This window comes from Carex rostrata, chromosome 15, assembly GCF_964058835.1.
Source record: "Carex rostrata chromosome 15, lpCarRost1.2, whole genome shotgun sequence".
Lineage (NCBI taxonomy): Eukaryota > Viridiplantae > Streptophyta > Magnoliopsida > Poales > Cyperaceae > Carex > Carex rostrata.
Window position 1 is genome coordinate 7,827,496 of NC_135932.1, and position 22,887 is coordinate 7,850,382.

General features: G+C 37.0%; 4 protein-coding genes and 1 non-coding gene across 9 annotated transcripts; 4 read left to right on the forward strand and 1 right to left on the reverse strand.

Annotated features, from left to right (window-relative positions):
* The first annotated feature begins 1,737 nt into the window (after positions 1-1,737).
* On the forward strand, positions 1,738-7,352 carry LOC144566093 (ABC transporter F family member 5-like). Its single transcript, XM_078315965.1, has 9 exons — positions 1,738-2,752; positions 3,267-3,608; positions 4,102-4,245; positions 4,646-4,822; positions 5,315-5,470; positions 6,014-6,115; positions 6,212-6,340; positions 6,710-6,814; positions 6,923-7,352. Exons 1-9 carry the CDS (start codon positions 1,931-1,933, stop codon positions 7,016-7,018), a joined length of 2,073 nt encoding a protein of 690 aa, XP_078172091.1. The 5' UTR covers positions 1,738-1,930; the 3' UTR covers positions 7,019-7,352.
* Positions 7,353-8,356: 1,004 nt separating this feature from the next.
* LOC144566101 (very-long-chain aldehyde decarbonylase GL1-9-like) lies at positions 8,357-9,776 on the forward strand. The gene is given in 3 exon segments (XM_078315978.1): positions 8,357-8,640; positions 9,229-9,448; positions 9,451-9,776. Coding segments are annotated over 3 exon segments (777 nt in total). The 5' UTR covers positions 8,357-8,409.
* On the reverse strand, positions 9,563-12,274 carry LOC144566099 (putative oxidoreductase At4g09670). 2 transcript variants are annotated; one of them, XR_013515117.1, is made up of 4 exons: positions 11,716-12,274; positions 10,292-10,902; positions 9,955-10,096; positions 9,563-9,703 (listed from the first exon to the last, which is right to left on the reverse strand). XR_013515117.1 is itself a non-coding variant. In XM_078315977.1 (2 exons), exons 1-2 carry the CDS (start codon positions 12,202-12,204, stop codon positions 10,288-10,290), a joined length of 1,104 nt encoding a protein of 367 aa, XP_078172103.1. In that variant the 5' UTR covers positions 12,205-12,273; the 3' UTR covers positions 10,102-10,287. The 2 variants fall into 2 exon arrangements, 1 of the variants encoding a protein (XP_078172103.1); XM_078315977.1 differs by lacking the exons at positions 9,563-9,703; positions 9,955-10,096 and having other exon boundaries at positions 10,102-10,902; positions 11,716-12,273.
* Positions 12,275-14,934: 2,660 nt separating this feature from the next.
* Positions 14,935-15,006, forward strand: TRNAW-CCA (transfer RNA tryptophan (anticodon CCA)). Its single transcript has one exon. It is a non-coding gene; the product is annotated as a tRNA-Trp (tRNA).
* A 2,502-nt stretch (positions 15,007-17,508) lies between these two features.
* LOC144566098 (pentatricopeptide repeat-containing protein At2g39620-like) lies at positions 17,509-22,602 on the forward strand. 4 transcript variants are annotated; one of them, XM_078315975.1, is made up of 5 exons: positions 17,509-20,207; positions 20,543-20,608; positions 20,704-21,057; positions 21,384-21,458; positions 22,079-22,600. In XM_078315975.1, exon 1 carries the CDS (start codon positions 17,632-17,634, stop codon positions 20,176-20,178), a length of 2,547 nt encoding a protein of 848 aa, XP_078172101.1. In that variant the 5' UTR covers positions 17,509-17,631; the 3' UTR covers positions 20,179-20,207; positions 20,543-20,608; positions 20,704-21,057; positions 21,384-21,458; positions 22,079-22,600. The 4 variants fall into 4 exon arrangements, with proteins under 4 accessions (XP_078172101.1, XP_078172100.1, XP_078172102.1 ...); XM_078315974.1 differs by having other exon boundaries at positions 17,509-20,608; positions 20,704-21,074; positions 22,079-22,602; XM_078315976.1 differs by having other exon boundaries at positions 17,509-20,608; positions 21,384-21,489; positions 22,079-22,602.
* Positions 22,603-22,887: the final 285 nt, after the last annotated feature.

Consider the following 22,887-nt stretch of genomic DNA (forward strand, 5'->3'; position numbering starts at 1 on the left):
TATATTATTGATAATATATTCTCTATAATTGTTTTTCAACCTCATACTTTGTCTTTCTAGAAGGAAATGAATGCCGATGGACAAAATGGAAGCGTTCAATTTTTTTTTTTTTTTTGACTAATCATCTGGAAGCAAATATGTTAGCGTCTGAGAAACATAATTATTCTAACTTGAAAATCACGTTATAAAAAATAGGAGGATTAAAATATTTTTATTTTTTGTGTTTATTATGTCTTCATTTTTTAAATTTTAATAGCAAAAATTCTGAAATTTAATGTCAGAATAAAATTATTAAATATAATCTATATTATTTTCTCTACATATACATAAGATATTATCACTTTTTTATTTTAGTTTTATATAATCAATAAATTAAAAAATCAACATCTAAAATTTCTTGATATTAATTAAAATAAAATTAAAATATCCAATTTTGCAATCAAATAATATCGATTATATGTATCTAACGTCATGTAAATATTAAATTATTAGAAATCTAAAAATAGAAATACAACAGACACACAAATTAAAAGCACTTTAACCCTCTCTGACAAAAATCAAACTGAGATAAAAAAATGTCAACGCAAAACGATCTGAAACATAGGATCCCCTTTTCTGGGAAATTAAAGACAGCAAATTGCAGTATTGGGCCGGGCCTATTTTACATATAAAGCTTGTATTCTTATTGTTATTGGGCCTAGCATTTTAGGGAAGTATAGATGTTCAGCGCGAAGCCGCGAAGGCGAAGGTTCTAGGTGGCCCACTGGTCAGAATGTCAGATAGATACGCGGTCGAATACGCTCCGCATGACCTTTTCGCGAAGTACACGTGGCAGTCCATTAGTGGCTGTCAATCGTCGCACGGTGCATTAACCACCACAATCCCACCGCTAGATCTCCACCTTATCTACGCCACACTTCCTGTCATAAATTACCGTCTACCGAATATACCCCTAGCCATAATGAAATTTACGAATTATCCGCATTCTGTTTGGAATAATTCTTCTGCAAGTCTTTAAATTTTCGCATCTTGCACAGTTTGCACTAGTAATCAAATAACCGAGTTATCATAAAAGCCGAATTCACTGATATTAAAACTTAGACATTATAAAATACTTAGATTTTGCCGCCGAACAACCATCAAGGCTAGAGTAGGAAAAATGGTACGGTAGAGCCGGTTTTGTCACGGAACGGAACAGTTATGATACAGAACAATGCGGTACGTGTGTTGGTTACGTGCCGTGATTATTTTTTGAAAACTTGACACGACACGTTATGAGAAAAATCTAATCATAGCACAATACGACACATAGTCACACAAGTTACGTATAATTAGGATCATTAGATTTTGATTAAATAGTGAATCTTAAATAAACTAACATAAATTATGATCAAATAGTTCTGCGAGTCACGCGAGTCATATTTGGTCACGGCACATTTAGGTACGGCATGACTCTTTTGACATGACCATTTGCGTGTTATGATCATCTTTTGACATTTTAGTCACGACACATGAAAAATTAACTTGCTCACTACACACGGTTTAGCACAAGACCAAAATCACAGTATATTAGTCACGTCACGACACGACACAACAAGTTTTTTCCACTTGATTTTTCAAACAATGGTAATCTTGTAAATATAAGCAATCATGAGGTCATTACCCAATTTCCAATACACTTCACAGAACAAATAGAACACCCCAACTCTGAAAAGAGAAATAAAGATACACGATACAGTATACATATAAAAGTGCGTATTCCGTATACCATAAAAAAGAAAAGAAAATTATACAAAAATTCGCGATAAGAATTAGAACTCACCATTCATTCTTCCTTCCCGGGCTGAGCGCATTTTTTCTGTGGTCTCTCAGTTTCTTCTCTGAGAGACCTCACTAGAAGCTCTCCTTCCAAAATTGTAGCCATCTCGCCATGGATCTCGCTACCAAGCTCCAGTCTCCGTTCCTTCCTCGTCTCCGGCCCATCTCGATATCACCGCCTCAATCCCTCCGCCTCCACCTTTCTCATTCCAAAAGACCAAATTTCACCTTAAATCGAAGACGAAATTCTAGGGTTACTGCTAGACTTGCAGCAGAGACTGAGACCATATCCACTGAAGAAATCGAGTCTTTGCTGTCTAACGGCTTCATTGATGAATCTTCTAGAAGACAGAAAAAGAAGAAAACCAGTAGTGGCGCCTCCAGTATCACCTCTGGTGTTAAATTAGAGAACATCAGCAAGAGCTACAATGGAGTCCCTTTACTAAGGGATGTCACCTGGGAAGTGAAGAAGGGAGAGAAGGTAGGATTGGTCGGGGTTAATGGGGCGGGTAAGACAACCCAATTGCGAATAATCCTAGGACTTGAAGAACCCGATTCTGGAAATGTTATTAAAACGAAAGAGAACATGGAGATCGCAGCTTTGAGCCAAGAATTCGAAGTATGCGGCACAAATACTGTCAGACAAGAGTTTCTAAGCGCTTTCAAAGAGGAAATGGAGGTTCAAGAGAGATTAGAGAAGGTTCAAAAGGCATTAGAGAGTTCGGTACAGGATTTGGACCTAATGGGAAGATTATTGGATGAGTTGGATTTGTTGCAGAGACATGCTCAAGATGTGAATTTGGATGAGATTGAGGTTAAAGTTAAGAAACTGATGCCCGAGTTGGGGTTTTTGCCTGAAGACGCCGATCGACTGGTTTCTTCATTCAGTGGCGGGTGGCAAATGAGGATTTCTCTTGGGAAGATTCTTCTTCAGGTATGTTTACATGGTGTTTGATTTTATGCCTTGCTGCTTTGGGAAAGAATTAAGTCCAAGATATTTAGGATGATGAACTATGTCCGAGATATTTATCTTAGCTTAAACAGAGTGGCAAACTGAAATTTCTTTTACAATTGAGAGGATCTTTTGTCAAGATTTTTTGTTGTATTTGGGGTGAAGTATGTGGTTTGGTCAAGTTTCATTGAATTATAAGTGAATTGTGGAATATCACATCTTACAGGAGGAACTCTGTTGATGATGTTACTGAATTGATGTTTAGGGTATAGTGATTTTCGGGATATATTGATCCAATTGTGGTAATAATTTTTTCTGTACAAGCCACCATAATGCTGGAAAAAATTGAAACTTTCTTGAGATTTTCTGATTCACCATATCAAAATATTATTTAACAATTCATGAAGAAATCTCCTGGTAGCTGGTGCCAAAAGATAAAGTGAAGTGAAGCAGAAAGGTTTGTTGGGTCTGAAATTATCTTTTGTGAAACTTACAGGAGCCTGATCTACTACTACTTGATGAACCGACAAACCACATCGATTTAGACACGATCGAGTGGCTGGAGCAGTACCTGGTACAACAGGAGGTGCCTATGGTGATAATATCACACGATCGGGCGTTCCTGGATATACTGTGCACGAAGATCGTGGAGACGGACATGGGCATTTCGAGAACATTCAAAGGGAATTACTCAGAATACTTGCTTGCAAAGTCCATCTGGATTGAGACACAGAAGGCTGCATGGGAGAAGCAGCAGAAAGAGATAGAAAACACGAAGGATCTGATTCAAAGGCTGGGTGCGGGGGCTAACTCCGGCCGTGCTTCCAGTGAAGAAAAGGTAGTATCAGTTGTTTAGACATGGCATAACTTCTTTTTTCAATCAGAGTTGTGTAGATAAGGCTGTTGGTTTTCATAATTGCAACAAGAGCAAACTCCCTAGTTTATTGGGAAATTCAAAGTTAAGTACTGCAGTTAATTGATGTTTAACACCACTAATAGAATATATTAATCAGAAAGGATTAAACTATTCAAAGTTGAAATGTTTAAGTTCTGCAGTTAATGAAGTCAATGTTTTTTTTTTTCTTGTTTTTTCTCATAGTTTATTCTGTACAATTAACTATGTTTGTTAAAAAGATCAGCATGACAGTAGAATTTCATGATAGGATGAGAATTCAGAAGTTTTCTTTCCAAATAAAGAAGATGGGTTTATCTTGAAATTCTGCAGATTTGTTTACAAATATCCATATGTCAACTTGCTAAACAGTACTTCATACAGTATGGGGCATACAGGCCTATCTAACAGAATTTGTCATCTCCTTTGCAAAAAATAGAAATTGGAGAAGCTTCAGGATGAAGGAAAAGTGGAGAAACCTTTTCTGAGGAAACAAACAAAAATCAGATTTCCTGAGAAGGGCAGAAGTGGTAAAAACGTCATAACATTGAAGAACCTCGAATTTGGGTATGGAGAAAATAAGGTCAGGATTCCTTTTCCGTCCAACCATTTATCACAATAGTTCACAAAAGTACTGTGTTTATATTTTAGCACCATGGGTGTTGTATTGAGCATGTTCTTTTATTGAGATGTTTGTGCCAAAAAATAAATCATGGCCAAATGCAGGTACTTTCTTTGAACTGTTTTGTCATTTTTCCTTGTATACCATTTTTTGTTGGGTAAGTTCTCGATCATATATACTTGTATGCCTCTTTGAGCCATTGTACCTTCTCTTAACCTGGTTTGCTACTTGGGGTGTTTTTTTGATTGGGCGTTTTAATCAGCTCTCTAAAAACAAAAATGCTTAAGCTGATAGAGAAGTTTTTATTTATTTATTTATTTATTTTTATTTTATGTTTTTAACATTATCTAATTCATGGCAGTTGTTTGAGAAGACAAATCTTAAAATCGAGCGAGGTGAAAAGATTGCCATCATAGGGCCAAATGGTTGCGGGAAAAGCACACTGTTGAAACTTATAATTGGGTTGGAGAAGCCTCAAGGCGGTGAAATTTTACTTGGTGATTACAATGTTTACCCTAACTTCTTCGAGCAGAACCAGGTATGATGTACGATAACCTCTTTTCATTATAGCTCCTTTCTTAGTTAAAAGAAGAGGAAAAGAAAAGCCATGCTTCGTTGCTTAGCTTAAATATCTTTCAAGTAAACCTTTCAGATATTCTAACTGTAGCCGAACAATTAGCCTTTCTTGGAATTTTGTTTATTCTAAATTTCATGAAAACTCCCAGTATTTCATATAGGTGCCTCAGTATGATTTCACTTTGCCAGTAAATAAATTTTTTTTTCGAGGGAGGTAGGCTGTGCCTACTTGTAAATTATAATTTATATTTCTTCATTATCAGTGTGACATTTTTTTACTTAAGATATGCTATAGTATGCATTCCCTTTAGTTTCTTATCCTTTGCAATCGTTCATATGATATCCTTAATCTGATAATGATCTCAGTCTACAGTTTCTGAGTCTTTAAGCATACTCGTTTCAATTAAATTAGAAGATATTAACTAATAAAATAAATCTATGCATTCAAATCCAGGCTGAAGCGCTTGATCTGGAGAAGACAGTTATAGAAATAGTTGAAGAAGCAGCAGAGAATTGGAGGCTAGATGATATAAAAGGCCTTCTCGGTCGTTTGAACTTTAAGGCGGACATGCTTGATAGGAAAGTCGCTGTTTTAAGTGGCGGAGAAAAGGTAAATTTTGCTTAAAAATCTCTTTATGTCACCATATTTTTTTTGTTAAAATAGAAGATCCTTAGATGATTAGTATAAGCAACTTCTTCTAAATTTACTAGAAGCGCAGTTCAGTCTTTATACTCATTATGTAAAATTGTAGTCCAGTCCAGCATTTATACTCAGCTTTAAATTAAATAGAAGGCCTTACTAATATTTGCCCTTCAAATTTTTTCATGGCTTGAAACTTGGCATGTTCACTTAATGTCATGGCTGAAGGTTTTATTTGTTTGGTTTTCTGTTTATATTATCTATTGTTGTTATCAGTTTTTATATTTTACCTTTTTATTTACGTGAAGCACAGTACAGTCTTTATACTCATTATGTAAATTACAGTCCATTCCAGCATTTATACTTATCTTTTTATTAAATAGAAGGCCTTACAGTCCATTTCTGTTTGTTTTTTCTTCATTGCTTGCAACCTGGCATGTTCAGTAAATGTCATGGCTCAAGGATTTATATGTTTGTTTTTCTCTTTATTAATTTATATATTGTTTTTATTAGGCAAGACTTGCCTTTTGCAAATTCATGGTGAAGCCGTCAACTCTGTTGATTTTAGACGAGCCAACTAATCACTTGGATATACCTACTAAAGAGATGTTGGAGGTATGAGTTTCTCACACTCACATATTGTTTTTTACTGTCACTATGACACAATGTTGCATAAAGTTCTTATATGATGTTGCTTATTTGTGGTCACAGGAGGCGATATGCGAGTACCAGGGTACTGTCATTACTGTATCTCATGACCGTTATTTCATAAAGCAGATTGTGAATAGAGTAATTGAGGTTAAAGACAAAACTCTTCAGGATTATACTGGTGATTACAATGTAAGCCTTTCTCTTTTTTCTCATACACACACACACACACATCAACCACGGGATCTGATGAAATATTTTTTTTCTCATTATATTCAAGTGTTAAAACAAATATTTTAATAATCTCTCAATCATCACAATCCAAATTATAAGATTTGTTATTAGAAATGTGTGATTGATTATATTTAGCTGTCCAATATTGCCCTTAGTCATTCGATGGTCCAAATCAGTTTCATATTTTTTTTTTCAAAGGGGTGATGATGTATGGGAGCCAATCTCTTTTAATTTATTAGTGTGTTGCTTTATTTTCTAAAGATGATGTTTTTGTTTAAGATGATCTGGTAACAAAGTATTCCTTGGTTTTGCAAATTATGTATTTAGTATTATTTGGAGAAGAACTTGGAAGCAAGACAGAGGGATCTGGATCGAGAGGCTGAATTGGAGGACAAAGGCCCAAAAGTAAGGGCAAAATCCAAGATGTCAAAGGTGCTTTGGTTTTGGTTTATCTTTTCACTTTCTAGTTCAAACTCCTGATAACATAAAATAGGATATAGTGGTTGGTTCTGAGTTTACATGCTTTCAAAAATCACGCAGGCTGAGAAAGAGGCGAGAAAGAAGCAGAAACAACAGGCTTTTCAGAAGTCACAACAGAAGTCGAAAACCGCAAAGAACAAAGGGAGGTGGGGTTGATTTTACTTGGCCAAGCCAAAAGGCAGTTCAAGTGGTCCAGCCCTCAAGAGGCCATAAAACTTTGTAAATATTTACAGGATGACATCACTCTCAGCCATTCAACAGTGTGGTAACTATTTTGGTGGCAAAGTTTTTCATGGTTCTTTCCATGGGGTTGTGGTTTTATGATAGTCTCCTAGGCCCTTGAACTTCCATCTACTAATAGTAGAGAAAATAGATAATGTACCTTTAAATTAATATTTATTGGAGAGCTTACGAGTTTTTTTATCTTGTAAATACGCTCCTGGCATTTCCAATTTATAATTATAATTTTAAGGTATTTAATTTTTCGCTATTTTTGCTGGCTTCTCAATTTGAAGTTATCAGGGTTTTCTTAAAATTTAAATACGCGTCTTAGCTGTGAAAACCTGTGACTTTATTATAGTTGAAGATGTAATTGTCTCATTAATAAAAAAAAAGGTCCCGTTATGACCATCTGTCTGGAATATTTTACTTTCATATGTTTAAATTGACGATAAGGAAATCATGATGCAATTTACAAAATGTTTTTTGCTTCAAAACTAGCATAGAGCTTTCCAGCTTACATGTGCTAATACTTGCTGCCAAGGGAAACAGAGGTAATGCAAATAAACCAAGTATTTGTTTAATTCAGTTGCATAATAAATATAACTAAGTGGAAAAGGTGTCTCTCTCTTGCCCCTCAACCCCCCCCCCCCCCCCCCCCACACACACCCACTCCCATACCTACAAAACATAAATATATAAATAAAGAAAGAGAGAGTATTCTTGAAGCTCCATATCCTGCTGCATTCCTAATTAACTTCAGTTTGAACTATGAAGAAAAAAAATAAAAATAAAAATAATGTGGGCAACAAAAAGGAGTTGATGGGCTATAATTATATACATAGAATGCTTACTAATTCAAAAGGAAGGGAAGGGGAGGGGATGGAAGGACTAAGGAGAAGCATTACTCTCCAAGTTAATCGGAGGTAGAGATTGAGGGGAATTCTATACATTTTTGTGTTTTGATTCTCCTCAAAAATTTAAGTTTACGAAGTAAACTTATTTGGACAACCGGTCACTCCACCTCTCTCCTCTTCTGGAGCACATCCTAAATCGTATTTGTTAGTACAAAGCTGACAGGCACCCACACCTTCAAATAAAAATCCTTGTTCAGATCCTAATGCAGAAATTTGATTTTGAGTCTGTTATTAAAATCAGAACTTCCATTTGAAGTTATGCTTAATTACGTACACATGGTACACATTCAAGTTTTTTTTTTTTTTTTTTTTATATCTATCAAAGTCAACCATCTTAAATAATTTGGCACCCACAGGCCACACCATTGCTCTTTCTCAAATTTTCATTAGGTTGACTTTTGGAGGGAAAAAATGGTGTTCTGGGAAGGGCATGTAAGCGATGAATTAATGGGGACAATAGCACCAATAGCTCTGTATTGGCTCTATGGTGGTGCTTACATGCTAATGCCGCCGTTGAAGCGATATCGGTTGCATACTAAAAGAGAGGAAGATGAGAAGAACATTGTCGATATACCAACCGTTGTTAAAGGTGTTCTCTTCCAACAGCTCCTTCAGGCTGTAATCGCACAATTGTTGTTTATGGTCAGTATTAATATTACTATCTTCTTCTTCTTTCCTTTTTCTTTTCATTTTTCAATTATCAGATTTCTTAGAGTTCATTTTGTTCTGTCGATTATCGATTGTATTATTTTTTGTTAATCTGAGCTCGATATCCCGGCATTTCTTTCTTATTTTTTGGGTTGCAAAACAAATTGATGAGATTGTTAAATGGAAGTGGCAAATTAGGAGGCCATCTCTGTTTCTTGTGGGATCATATTTCAGATTTTTATTACCAGTTCAGCCTTTTAAACTTGTGATGGATTGTAGATTTGCATCTAACATAATCTATTTTTGTGTTCAGTTTTAATTGCTTTCAAACAATACTAATATCTGACAATTGGGTTGGTATACAAAGTTTTAGGTAGTTAACTCCGAATGAAAAAAAAAAATTAAAAGAAAATAATCAATGAGTGTTTATTAGATGGCCAAATTCTTTTGAAATGTGCTGAAAACTTGAAATATGAACAAGTCAACAGAAGAGTTCATCCATATAAGGCTTTCCTCCAGCATGGCTTCAATCTTTGTTTTGAACTTTGCCTTGATGAAAATTCTTTTCCTTTACTTGTGTAGGTAGTCTCTGGCTCAAAACAATCCGAGCCAATACGGCAACCTCCATTCTTTCTTCAACTCCTTCAGATCCTTATTGCCGTGTTTGTCATGGACACGTGGCAGTACTTTGTGCACCGCTATTTGCACACGAACACGTACCTATACCGCCACATCCACTCGTACCACCATCGCCTTGTTGTGCCATATGCAATTGGTGCTCTCTAAAACCACCCTCTGGAAGGCCAGTTGACACACTCGGTGGGGCCATCTCCTTTCTGGTCTCTGGCATGACGGCCCGCACAGGTGTGTATTTCTTTTGTCTATCAGTTATGAAAACTGTCGACGACCATTGTGGGCTCTGGCTGCCAGGAAAAAACATATTTCACATCTTTTTTGAGAATAATTGTGCTTACCGTGACATACATCATAGCTTAAGAGGATTGAAGTATAACTATGCACAGCCGTTTTTCTCCTTTTGGGACAAAATTATGGGGACCTATGTTCCTTACAAGTTGATAAGGAGGGAAGATGGAGGATTGGAATCGGTGCCGTTGAAAAAACTTGACTGAGCATTTGTAGATTCAAAAGGGACCTTTTAAATTGAAAAAAAGAAAGAAAGAAAGAATCAATTGTACTTTTTTTCCCTTGCAGAATATTAAAATTTTGTAAGTTATATTTTGTTTTTATTGTCAATAGCATTTAAACTATTTGTATTTGTCATGTTTTTTTATTCTTAATTATTGACACCAACTATTCACAAGTTCCATAAAAGACTGCTACCACAACCATCTTGAGTTGAACCTTCTCACCGGATACCAGTATCCGGTTACTAATATTACCAGCATATACCCTAATCCTTCAATCATTTGGAGCAAAACTCTTATTATTCCTGTATAAGCAACCAAATAATATTGTGATTCATAAAATGAGAAAAAGAAAAGCTGATGGAACAAAGAAATGCAAGATGTCGTGTGGACTCGTTGACTTTCTTCTCCAGTCATAATAAATCTAATTATATGAGAATAATTTTTACAAATTTTGAACCAGTTTAAGTACAACTTGAGGGAGAATAAAAGAGTCTCACAGATAAACTGGCTCAAAATTCTGATCAATTGATCTCTTGACCGCATCAAGCACCATTTGAGTCTTCCTCGAAGTATCAGCCCATTTCAAACTCGGCTCAGATTTCTTATCACATACCAATTTCACTTCCTTAACAAACTCCAACACCATAAGTGCCTCTTGCGGGAGCGGCGTCTCCACCACCACCTCCTCTGGCTTTTTCGTCCAGCTGATATGTAGTTCTGCAAAATGTGCCCCTGAAATAACCTCAAACAAGGCTACATCCTCGCGGTACGGAATGGTGAGATCTCTTACAAGAAGGGTGCCTTTGGATCCATGCACTGACAGATCCATGGAGACATGAGAGAGGAAGGAGCAATTTAGAGTGGCAACAAGGCCGTTGTCCCAGTAAAGAGAAGCGCCACAAGAGAGGATCACACCAGAGGAGTTGAGACTGAGGCAAGGGGAGGCTACAACAGTTCTAGGGAGATTGTAGTTGGTGGCCCAGAGGATGGAGCCGATACAATACCAGCCGAGATCACCGAGGGCTCCCAGGGAGTCGAGGTCAGGCTTCACACGGATGTCGTTTTGGAGAAATTCGGGTGTTGCCAGGAATGAACAGGAAGTATGAATCTGAGAAAGAAAGCAACAAGTTATTGTTTGTATGCTTGTGATCGAAGTGCAACTGAGGATTAAGATACTGGTACTAAATTTGACAGGTTTTGAGGTACAGCCAGTGGACAAGGTAGCAGAATTTGCTGCCTTGCAAAGTTTGTACATAAATATTACATGCATTGTGTAGAAATTTTACATCCAAAGGGATGAACTTGCAGTGATTTTATAAGGTCCATATATAATATATAAAAGTGTTAACAACCTATTTTATGTACTTCAAAAAGGAAAAAAACTTACTAAATCAGGAAATTACTGAACGAATTTAAAATTTATGATCAGCAAAATACTTTTATTAATTAATGCAATCGCTGGTGGCCTCTTAGGTAGAGGTGAAAACGGAGCAGATAGTGGTAAAACCATATCCATATCCTTTTTTTTTTCATTTTCCGGATACGGATACTGAGCGGATATCAGACGGACACGGATATGGGTCCGGATCAGATCGGTTATTTATTAAAATAATATTAAAAATATTAAAAAAATTAAAGTTCGTAATATTTATCTAATTATAATTATAATGGTAAATAACATAAATTTTTCATAATATATATTAAAATATATGATATATATCTACTATTCGAATACGGATAATTGAAATGTAAAACCATATCAGTATTCTTGTCCACACAAATATTCGAATATCGGATATCCACATCTAAGTTTTCGAATACGTATTATGGGTCAGATATTATCCATACCATTTTAATCCCTACTCTTAGGCTACTGACCTTCAAAAATAAAAATAAAACTAAATAAAACAAACATACTGACCAATCTGAGCTGTCCAATCCGATTGGGATCATCAATCAACCGGTGCATCTCAGCTGTCCGCGGGTGGTGCTGCCACATGGACCCATCCATGAACAGCACTCCATTCTTCTCACACGCCTCCAGTATTCTCTCCAGTTCCTCCACGCAGAGTGCCACTGGCTTCTCAATTAGCACATGCTTCCCTTTAGCTGCGGCTGCCACGGCCCACGTGACATGCTGGCTCGTGGGCAGCGGTACATACACCGCGTCCACGGAAGTGTCTTCTAGAAGAGCATCGTATGGAGATAAGAGCTTAGCTGATGAGAGAAGGCGGGCTGAGGTGGCGAATTGGCGTGCCTTGTCGAGGGAGCGACTAGAGATGCAAGAGATTGTGGCAGTGTCAGAGGGGAGGAGAGAGATGGCGCGACAAAATTTGTGAGCAATTGTGGCGCAACCGAGAATACCAAAGCGGATCGGGTTTTGGTGGTGCTCCGGCTCCGGCTCCGACATCCTCTGTGTATGTTTGTGTGAACAGTGCGGCTGTGCTGGAGTGGGGTCTGGGAGTGAGGAGATAAGGCCATGGGAACGGGGTAATTCATCTCCTCTCACATAGTTGATCAGTAATTTGACAAATCTCGACCGTTATTCTGCTTAGACCTCAGCCAGCCATGTGTCTTAGTGTTTGGTAAAAACCCGTGGGGGCTCAACCCGGACCGGTCCGTCCGTGCCCGTATCCGTGCCCGGACCGGACCGTGCCACGGGTATTAAACGGGCCGGATCCGATTTTTTGGAAAAAAAAAAACGTGAGAACCCGAACCCTCATACCCTTGAACCCATACCCGTGAGCCCTGCCCGTGAACCCGTGTACCCGTGTTCGTGCCCGTGTCCGTGCCCGTGAACCCGTGTACCCGTGCTTGTGCCCGTGCCCGTGCCCGCAACCGTATACCCGTGTACCCGTGCCCTTGACCCGTGCCCATTTACCCATACCGGTTTTTTTTTTTTCAAATTTCAAATCTCCTTCCCCAAATTGCATTCTCCCCAAATTCAATTTTAATATTATGTCAATTATTAGTTGACTAATTAAAATATCAATTTCTACCAATTCCAAAATATACGAAAAAAATTATATGGAATAACTTAAAGACTTATAAATTGAAATTGAAATTGTGACATGTATAAATTTTAATTATTTGTGACATGTATAAATTGAAATTGAATTTATAGATGTAATAAGTATTTGTGAAAATATTTAGTTCAAAAATTATTGAGTTCAAAAACAAATATAATTACTTATATTTCAAATGGAGAGTGAACAAATAAATCCGAATTTTTATACGTTATAAAAATAGGTTATAACTTATTTTTAACAAATATAATTACTATGTCAAATGAATTTTAATAGGTATGAATTTGGATTTATAATTTATTAGTTTTCAAAGAAAAAAAAAAGAAAAAAAACATAAAAAAAAGAAAAAAAAAACGGGCATGGACCGGACCGCTCAGCCCCCCTACCCGGACCGCCCTGCCTCTGAACTCGTGACGGGCACGGGTATTAAACGGGCAGGGCATGATTTTTGAAAAAAAAAAAGTGTGCCCGTGCCCGTTGTACCCTTGTGCCCGTGATGCCCGTGCCCGTGTATACCCGTGCCCGTGCCCGGGTTTTGCCCGGACCGTTTGCAAAACACTAATGTGTCTGCATGTTTAACACAGAATCTGTGAGTTGTCTCTTATACTCTTGCGAGGATCCGTATCCTCCCAGGTACCTGACTCAACACAATTGAAGCAGACGGCTCAGATTTACTCTCAGTCAGTCGGGATTGGGGATGACAGAGAGGCAGGATCATTTGTGCTTTGAGATGCGTGCCAATCCATTTTCGGACCGTCCGATTCAATTCTACTCAGTCAGGTAACCTGAGGGGATCCGAATTCCTCTTTTTGCTAAAAATAGAATAAACAAAATTAAACTCAATATTTAATATAAAATGAACGGATTGTCATTTTTAGCAAAAATAATGATTGAATTTCTAACATTAAAAGGTAATAATACAACATTTCAAATTTTATCATATTTATTTCTAAATTTATTTGAAGAAAATATTTCTATCATAGAGGTGATTAGGGGTGGCAAGGAACCGAACCGAACCAAACTTACCTTAGGTTTGAGTTTGGTTTGAATTAATTTCGAACCGAACCTGGTTTGATTCATTTCGAACCGAACCCATTTTGAATCGAATTAATTGCGAACTACACATTTTTCGAATCGAACCCGAATCGAATCACAAACTAAATTATTTTTTAGCAGCCCTAGTTATACCGGTAGTTTATACATTAATTTTTTCTCGCGGGACAAAATTCACATGGCTTCCTTTTACCGGTATGAACTATGAAATGAGTGTTTTTAAGTTGAAAAATTGTTCATAAAAAAATACATCAGAGACAGCTTTCTTGGTATGAACTATGAGAGACGACCGAAGAGAGAGGAGAAACAGTCATCAAGGTCGGAGAGACAGCCAGTCACCGAGAGCGTCAGCTAGATTTTAGAGCTAGAGGGAGAGTGAGTTAGGGAGAGGTGGAGAGAGAACTAGGTTAGATTTGAGAGCGAGGGAGTGTCGGCTAAGTTAAATTATGACTCTCTATCTTGGATTTTAATTTCATCGGGTAAATGGATGGCTGGTGATTTTATGAGATTCGAACCACAAAAAAATCACAAACCTATTTCGATCGAACCATGCTAGGTTTGAGTTTGGTTTGAATTAATTCTGAACCGAACCTGGCTTGGTTCGTTTCAATTCGAACCCATTTCGAATCGAATTAAACTTGAATCAAACCCGAATCGAATCACGAACCTCGAATTTTTTTGCCAGCCCTAGAGGTGATACTCCATTAATTCAGTATTGATTTACTAATGTCATTTTTGAATCGTGGGCATAATGGTCCAAATTAAAAGTTTCTCTCACCTCTTTGCTGTTAAAATCCTCATCCGAATAATGGAGTCCGCATTGTTTGGATCTAATTCGCACAAATTTTAAAGATGATTGGATGTTCTAGATGCATTAACTCAGCAGATTCCTTAATGCAGAAGATACGAATACGAATAAATGCGGGACAGGTGATTGATTTAGAAGGAAATAGAGTAATAATTTGACATGTAGTTGCCTTAAAATTTGCCAACTAGACAGTGCTGGAAATAGAGATTAATTATTAAGTATAGATAGTTTTAATTGTACAAATAATCACAGGGGATCCGTGGCGCAATGGTAGCGCGTCTGACTCCAGATCAGAAGGTTGCGTGTTCGATTCACGTCGGGTTCAAAACCCCGATCTTATCCCGGATCATTTTTGGATTTATTTCCTGCCATATGAGTTGAGAAATTCTTCCAAGGAGAAGAACAAGCGGTTTTGTTGGGATACTTTTTTTTTTAAAGCCAAAAACGCATCTTCAGACCCTGACCAAATAAAACTTTTGCGTATTGGTCCTTTGTGGTTGTGTCGTCTTAAATGGATTATAATTTATAAATATGGATGATAAAATATGTAATGAAAATTTAACAAACTCCATCGCACACAAAGCATCATAGTTCAAACTAAAGTTTTTGTTAATAATCAAATTATATGCCGGTTCATTAATGAAAAAGTGACCGTTAGCGTCCGCCGAATTTGTACAGAAATAAATATTCACTGGAATAAATTGGATGGAATAAACAGAAATAAACGGACAATAAAATGGTAAAACGACCGATTAATTGTTTTAATCCGCAAATAAATATCCGTTAAGTGTATTCGTAACGGTTTGACCACAAAACATCTTAGTTCAAAAAGTGACCGTTATCGTTCTCATAATTTGTATTGATGCATTAATCCCACTAAAAGATTAATAATCAGTCACTGTATTTGATTAATACATATTATGTGGCTGTTCACATTTCAGAACACAAAATGCGACCAACAAACGAATAATAAAACCTTGTTATAAACTTTTGCATATTAAATTATACCCGATTTTTTTATTTATATCCAAAAAATAAATAAAATTAAAAAAATAACCCAATTGCGAGTGAAATTCGAAATTTACCCAAACCGGTTATCCAATAAATCCAATAAAAAAATCCGGTTACCCAAACCGGTTATCCAATAAAAAAATCCGGTTAATGGTTAACCGGACTTGTATTTTTTTTTTAAGTTGTTTTTTTTAAAACAAAATTTTACAAAAAAAATAAAAAAATTTCTGTTTTTTAAAAAAAAAACACAACTTTAAAAAAAAAAAAATATAAGTCCGGTTAACCATTAACCGGATTTTTTTAAAAAAAATAAAATAAAAATAAAAATATAACTTTGCGGTTAACGGTTAACCGGATTTTTTTTTTGAGTCCGGGAATCTGTTAACCGGACATTTGTCCTAAATCCGGTTATTGGATAACCGGTTTGGGTATTTTTTTGAAATTTATTTGGGATTTGTATATTTTTTTAAATTTTATTTGTTTTCTGGATATTAATAAAAAAAATCGGAAATTATACTGTAAGTCTGTAACACTGCTGTGCTATATTTGTATTTCTCCATCTTTAGTTGTATAAATCATAGCTCCAATTTCGAAAAGAAGTATTTACTAATTGTATCAGCAAATAAATATTTAACTTTTTTATAAAACAAGCCTAGATGAACATTTATTGTCCGACGGGTCAAGCTAAATTTGAATTTATACTGTCAAATTCATAATTGATGTGTATTAGTTCGGAATTTCGGATCATATTTAATTTTTTTTATAAAACTTGAGTTGGACAGATCCAGTGGCGTAATCAGAAATGATTGATAGGGGGGCAAAGAACAGCAAGGACTAGGGGCGGAATCCGCGGAACCAAGGTTTCGCCAGTTCGCCTTTCGCGTGAAGAGAAGGATGCCAGGCCACCTTTTTTTTTTTTATTAAGAGATCTCTATAAAACTTTTGGGCCAAGGGAGGGTCAGACCTTGGTGTAAAATTAATGAGCCAAGGAAGAATTAACAAGAAAATTAATGAATTCTTTGTAAAATTTCTGAGCCAAGGCTCAGGCCTTCGTTCCGCCCCTGGACAGATCGAAATGGTTGGAATATGCAAAAAAACGAAGGTTGATTACATTTTTATTAATTTTAACTGCACACATTCAATGTAAGAGAAAATTTCTAGTTTGTCCATCTAAATTTTTTAAAATAGTTATTTTTTACTGAAATAACATAATATTCAATATCATTGCACAAAAAATTCGTAGTTCGTGATTCGATTCGAGTTTGATTCAAAAAATTCGTAAAAAATTCGATTCAAAATAGTTTGAAATTAATTCAAACCAAATTCAAACTGAACCTGGTTCGTTCGAAATAGTTTTGCGAACTATTCTAGTTCGAAATTCAAAGTAATGCGAACTGTTAATTTCCGCTGATAACTTATGTTCGCTGATGACTTAAAAATTAAAATATAAAGCCGCCCAGCCATAAGCCATAACTCGTAAGTTGTAATCCTCGCTCTTAGTTCTAAAACCCTAGATGACTTTCACCTCTCACTTTCGGCAACTACGATTACTCTTCCTTGTCATAAAAAAGTTCATAAAAAATTCAAAATTGAATTCGTTAAAAATTCGATTTGAAATTAATTCAAACCAAGCTCAAACTAGGATAAGTTCGATTTGCTTCGATTCGTTTGCAGCCCTAATCCCCATACGATTATGTGTGCTTCGAGATTAGTGCAGAGCGTATTTAAACCGTTGGGATATTCCATAAAGTCACGCAAAGTTTGAGATATCTCAGAGGATACAAATTCCTCTTTCTCTCTCACGCGAGACGCGACCCAGCCACCAGCCACCACGCCCAAAAAGAGAGCGGCGACACTCTTTTGCCTTCCAGAATCCATTGCACGAGAAGCACTGAACGCACGGATCTTAAAGCATATTGGACGAAAGACTCAAGATGCAATGCATAACTATAGTAAACTGAAGCACCTCTTCTCCTACTGCAAATGTCTTACCTCTCTTCACCAACTCCATGCTCACCTTCTCACCAATGGTACCCTTTCCATCCCTTCCATTGCTTCCCTCCTCATCACCTCCTACTCCCACCTACAACCCCACTCTGTCCTTCCCATTTTCAATTCCATCCCTTATCCTTCCATCTCCTTTTGCAATTCTCTAATCCGATCTCTCACCCGAGAATCTCAACCCAAAATCGCCATCCGATTGTATCACTACATGCATCACCTTGGGGTCCAACCTGACAAGTACACCTTCACCTTTGTTCTCAAGGCATGTGCCGATGATCTTGATTCTCGCAATGCTGATTTTGTTTATGAAGAGATTAAATGTAGAGGGTTAACTACTGACTTGTTTATTTGCACTGCGTTGGTTGATCTGTATTCGAAACTTGGCATGGTTTCGACCGCACGAGAAGTGTTTGATAAAATGCCTGTTGTTGATGCTATTACTTGGAATGCTATGATTGCCGGCTTTTCACGTGGTAACGCTCCGTATGAAGCAGTCAACCTTTTTAGGAGGATGCAAGCGGCTGGGGAAGTGCCGAATTCAGTGACGGTTTTTAACTTGTTTCCTGCTATCTGTCAACTGTCTGCTCTGATTTTGTGCGAGGAAATTCATGTTTTTTCTCTCAAGAGATGTTTTCTCGGGTCTATTTTTCATGGGTTGCTAGATGCATACTGCAAGTGCGGTCATCCTAAGATTGCCCGTAAAGTGTTTGATGAAATGTCAGGGGCTAGAGATGATGTCTCTTGGGGAACAATGATATCTGGTTATGTGCACAACGGATATTACACACAAGCTTTGGAACTTTTTGATACCATGAGAATCTCTAATGTTAAACTGAATCCGGTGGCTGTGTTAGGTGCGCTAATCGCTGCCGGTGAGATTGCCGATTTGGAGACGGGAATAGATATTCATGATTACGTAGTTCGAAATGGAATGAAATTTGATCTCAGATTGAACACTGCACTGGTGATAATGTATGCTAAGTGCGGAGTTACAGAAAAGGCAAAATTATTGTTTGAAAATATTCGAGGAAAGGATGTGGTGGCATGGTCAGCGATCATCTCTTCTTTTGCACAAAATGGTAACCCGAAACAAGCGCTATTATCTCTTAAAGAAATGCAAGCACAAGGAGTAAAACCAAACACAATCACATTTCTCGGTGCACTTCCTGCATGTGCCGAGTTGTTGGATCTCAGAGTTGGTAAGAGCATCCATTGCTTTGTACTAAAATCTGACATGATTTCGGGTGGCACAGTAGGCCCTGCACTTGTGTCTATGTATGCCAAGTGTAAATCATTTGATTTAGCACATGCCATGTTTGATCGATTGCGTAACAAGGATGTCTGTGCCTGGAATTCATTAATTAATGCTTATGCACAGGTTGATAAGCCAGTAGAAGCTCTACGATTGTTTCACCGGCTTAGATTGACACGGCGAAATCCAGATCATGCTACCTTTGTTGGTGTACTTCCTGCCTATGCTCTCTTAAGTGCCTTAAAAGAAGGTGCAAGTGTACATGGCATGACAATAAAATATGGACTTCATTCTGATCTTCGGGTCAAAAATGCAACCCTAGATTTGTATAGCAAATGTGGGGATGTTCAATCTTCTCATAAGCTGTTTGTCGAGGCAAAGTCGTGTAGAGACATAGTTTCATGGAATACTATGATTGCGGGTTACATGCACAATGTTCAAGCAAAGGGCGCAATGGTAATTTTCCGTCAGATGATGGCAGAGTATATTAAACCCAACATTGTGTCATTAGTTAGCATTATACCTGCCACTGCACATCTCATCTCTCTTAAAAGCGGTGTGGCGCTCCATTGTTACGTGGTGAAGTCTGGGTTCGAATCTGATGCGAAAGTCGGGAACTGTCTCATTGACATGTACTCAAAATGCGGGAGACTCGAGTGTGCCCAGAAGGTGTTTGATCAAATGCCACAAAAGGATACGGCTTCTTGGAACACTATGCTGGCTGGTTATTCAATCCACGGGCTGAGTCACGATGCAATCTCACTCTTCTCTCAAATGGAAAACAAATCGATAGAAGCTGATGCACTGACATATCTCGGAGTTTTGTCAGCTTGCCGGCATGGCGGTCTGGTTACAAAAGGGAGAGAGATTTTTGAGTCAATGAGACATAAAAACGGGTCGGGGCATAATGTCGAACACTATGCATGCATGGTGGACTTGCTGGGTCGTGCCGGAGAATTGGATGAGGCATGGAGATTAATACAAAAAATGCCGATGGAACCTGATGCTAGTGTCTGGGGTGCATTGTTGGGTGCATGTAGTATGCACAGCAATTCAAAATTGGGAGAGGTGGCACTGCAGCACTTGAGTAGACTACAACCGAAAAACGGGGCGCATTTTGTGGTGCTCTCTAGCATTTACGCGGAAACGGGTAGGTGGTCTGACGCAGGAAATATGAGAGTAGCTATGAACTCTACAGGACTTGATAAGACTCCTGGGTGCAGCTGGTGAGGCTATGGCACTATGCATAGCGCAGATTGGTTCGTACTATGAATTAATATCTCTTTTTCTAAAGTTCAAATGGTTGATCTGAACCATTGAACTTAATCTCCATATGAAAATATACTTGTTGATCAAATTTTACATTTTATAGAATTTTTTACTATTTTTTTAGATAAGTAGAACATCACTTGATCTAAAAATTCTAAACCATTCAAAAGTAGCTGAAATGAAAAATTCCAAACTTTGTTTTTAATAATTCTGATTAAGTTATCTGATATAAATTCGGTCTGGTATCTGCCTTGTATTCTCATCTCTTTCTCTTTTCTTGAAGCAAAATTGGCTAATTTCACTGACAAATACAATTCAAATTCAGATTCGTCAGTTGGAAGTCGCACTGCTGAAGAAGCAAAGAAGAACCACACATGTGATATTTCATAATGTACGTTTTATTTTTTAATTACAAGCTTAATTGATATTTCAAAAGGTTGCATCAGTAACACTCATTTGATATCTTGTTTCTTATCATTGGCACAGTTGTGAATATTAACCCTTGCATTTCGGTCTCAAATGGTTACTTGTGGGTCCCAGTTCGCCAGGGGAGTATTTCCCTCCTACAACTCTCCTAGAAGGAAAAACAGTGCTCAACTCATCTCTTTTGCCAAATCAGGCACAGGCAAAAGAGTTATCGGGCGCAGCACTGTGAGAATAGAATCTGCTTTTGATGCGGATTTGGATAGTTACATGTCAACAAAGCAAGGAGATGTGAGGGAGGAGGTACGATTTGTGGAGAGGTTGCCGCCTTTCCAGATTCTGATGAATGTGCTGAGGTTGTCGCCTTTGCGGTATCTCCTGAATGCTGTGGAACTGGTCAAGGAGATAAGCTTCTTGGTCTCTCTCTCTCTCTGGTTATTCCTTTGCTCTTTAATTGGTTATTGAATATTCCAATAAATTGACTGAAAAGGTTGAATTGTTGGTCTCTTCTTTTACGGATTTGGAATGAAATGTATACATTTAAAACTAAGTCTACTATTGGAATGAGAATATTAAGCATATACAATAAAAAATCAGGACTAAAAGAGAGGTAGTTCAATATGAGAAGTACTTCATTGATAAAAAAAATACAAAGAATAGAACTTTTTATTTTTCTAAAATGTTTATAAAAAAAAAAACATTAATATTATATAGATCAAAACATAAAGCTTTTTATTTGTTAGATTATATTGAAAAGAAGGCTGCATCGCTTGGACTGGAGAGAGGCTTTTTCTGCTTACTACGTGTGCCTTGGACTGGTATTTTTCTTGCTTTAAGCAACTGTCACTGGTATGTTTTGCGCTTCAAGTGCAAATTTATTCATCTGTGCCTCATGAAATAATCAGATTTCTGCTGAAATCAATCAACAAATGCTTATTTGCAACTTTCCAAAAAAAAAAAGAAATCAAATTACCAATTTTATTTTGGTTTAGAGCACGTTTTTAATCATTTCCTGTATGTGAGGAAGGCAGTTTTCCTATAACTACCTAAACAACAAACGAATTCCCATCCTCTGAGATATCTCAAACATTGAGTTGATCCATAGAGGATCCGATCCGGACCGTTCAAATACTTTCTTCATGGATCCCAAAGCATAATAATACTCCCCTCTGCATTCCAAATAGACACTGAAAAAATCATTGGCCTGGATTTAGATAAATTGAAAATTTGAGATATCTCAGAGGTCTCAGATTCTTTTTTCTTTAGATAAACTGAAAATTTGGCACGAATCTCAACCAACTTGCCTTTCTACCATAACATGAACACAAGTTCTTTTTTCTTTTTATGAATAGGCTTGCTAAATTTGCAGTTAGTATAAATATAGTTAATGGTAGTTGAAACTGAAATGGATGAACCCATTTGTGCTTACTGGTAACAGGTTTGAGAGGCGAGATTTCTCAGAATGCTCAATTGAATCATTACCCGAAGAGAAGAGGAAAAAGATAAACAGATCTCATGGGCCCAAATGCTACATGAAAACACTGCAACCCGAGCAAGGCAGCATCTCCGTAAACGGTCATTCCTTTGGTTATTCTTCTTTGTAGGGGGTCCGCTTTAAAATTTGTGCCAGGTTAAAACAGACGATGCCGATCTCATTAGTCATGTTAGAGTACCGCACTACATCTGAATCCATGAAAATGGTGCACTGTTTTGTGTTGGTGTCAGAGTTTTGTCAGTATCAAGAGTACATGCTAAGTAGGTATTTTAGAGTTATTTAGATTTTTTGCTTTGTCAGTAAAAACAGCACAAGAATGTCTGTTCTCTAAATATTTACTGATGTCTTTATTCTATGTGAGAGGTGTTAGACTTCCTAGTGCTTAAATTAGGCTTTTATCTCTCAAAAAGTAGAGGTCTAACTTCCATAAAAAATTGTAAGCGATAATATACAATATGCATCATAAAACAAGTTTTAGAAGCATTGCTCGTTTATTATTTTATTATCATTATAAGAACTGACATTTGGTTTGGTGGTAAAGAGCAACACTCTTTATATGCTGTTGGTTCAAAACTTAATGAAGAATTCTTTATAAATATTAAATTGAAGTTAGAAGGCCAAATTTCCATTTTTTGTCTAAAGAAAATAAATAATAACAATATAATGTTTTTATTGTTTTAGAATCAAGTTCTGAACACTTTACCTGGTAATTTCCTGGTTTAGTTATTTGATTTATTTTGACTCTAGTTAAT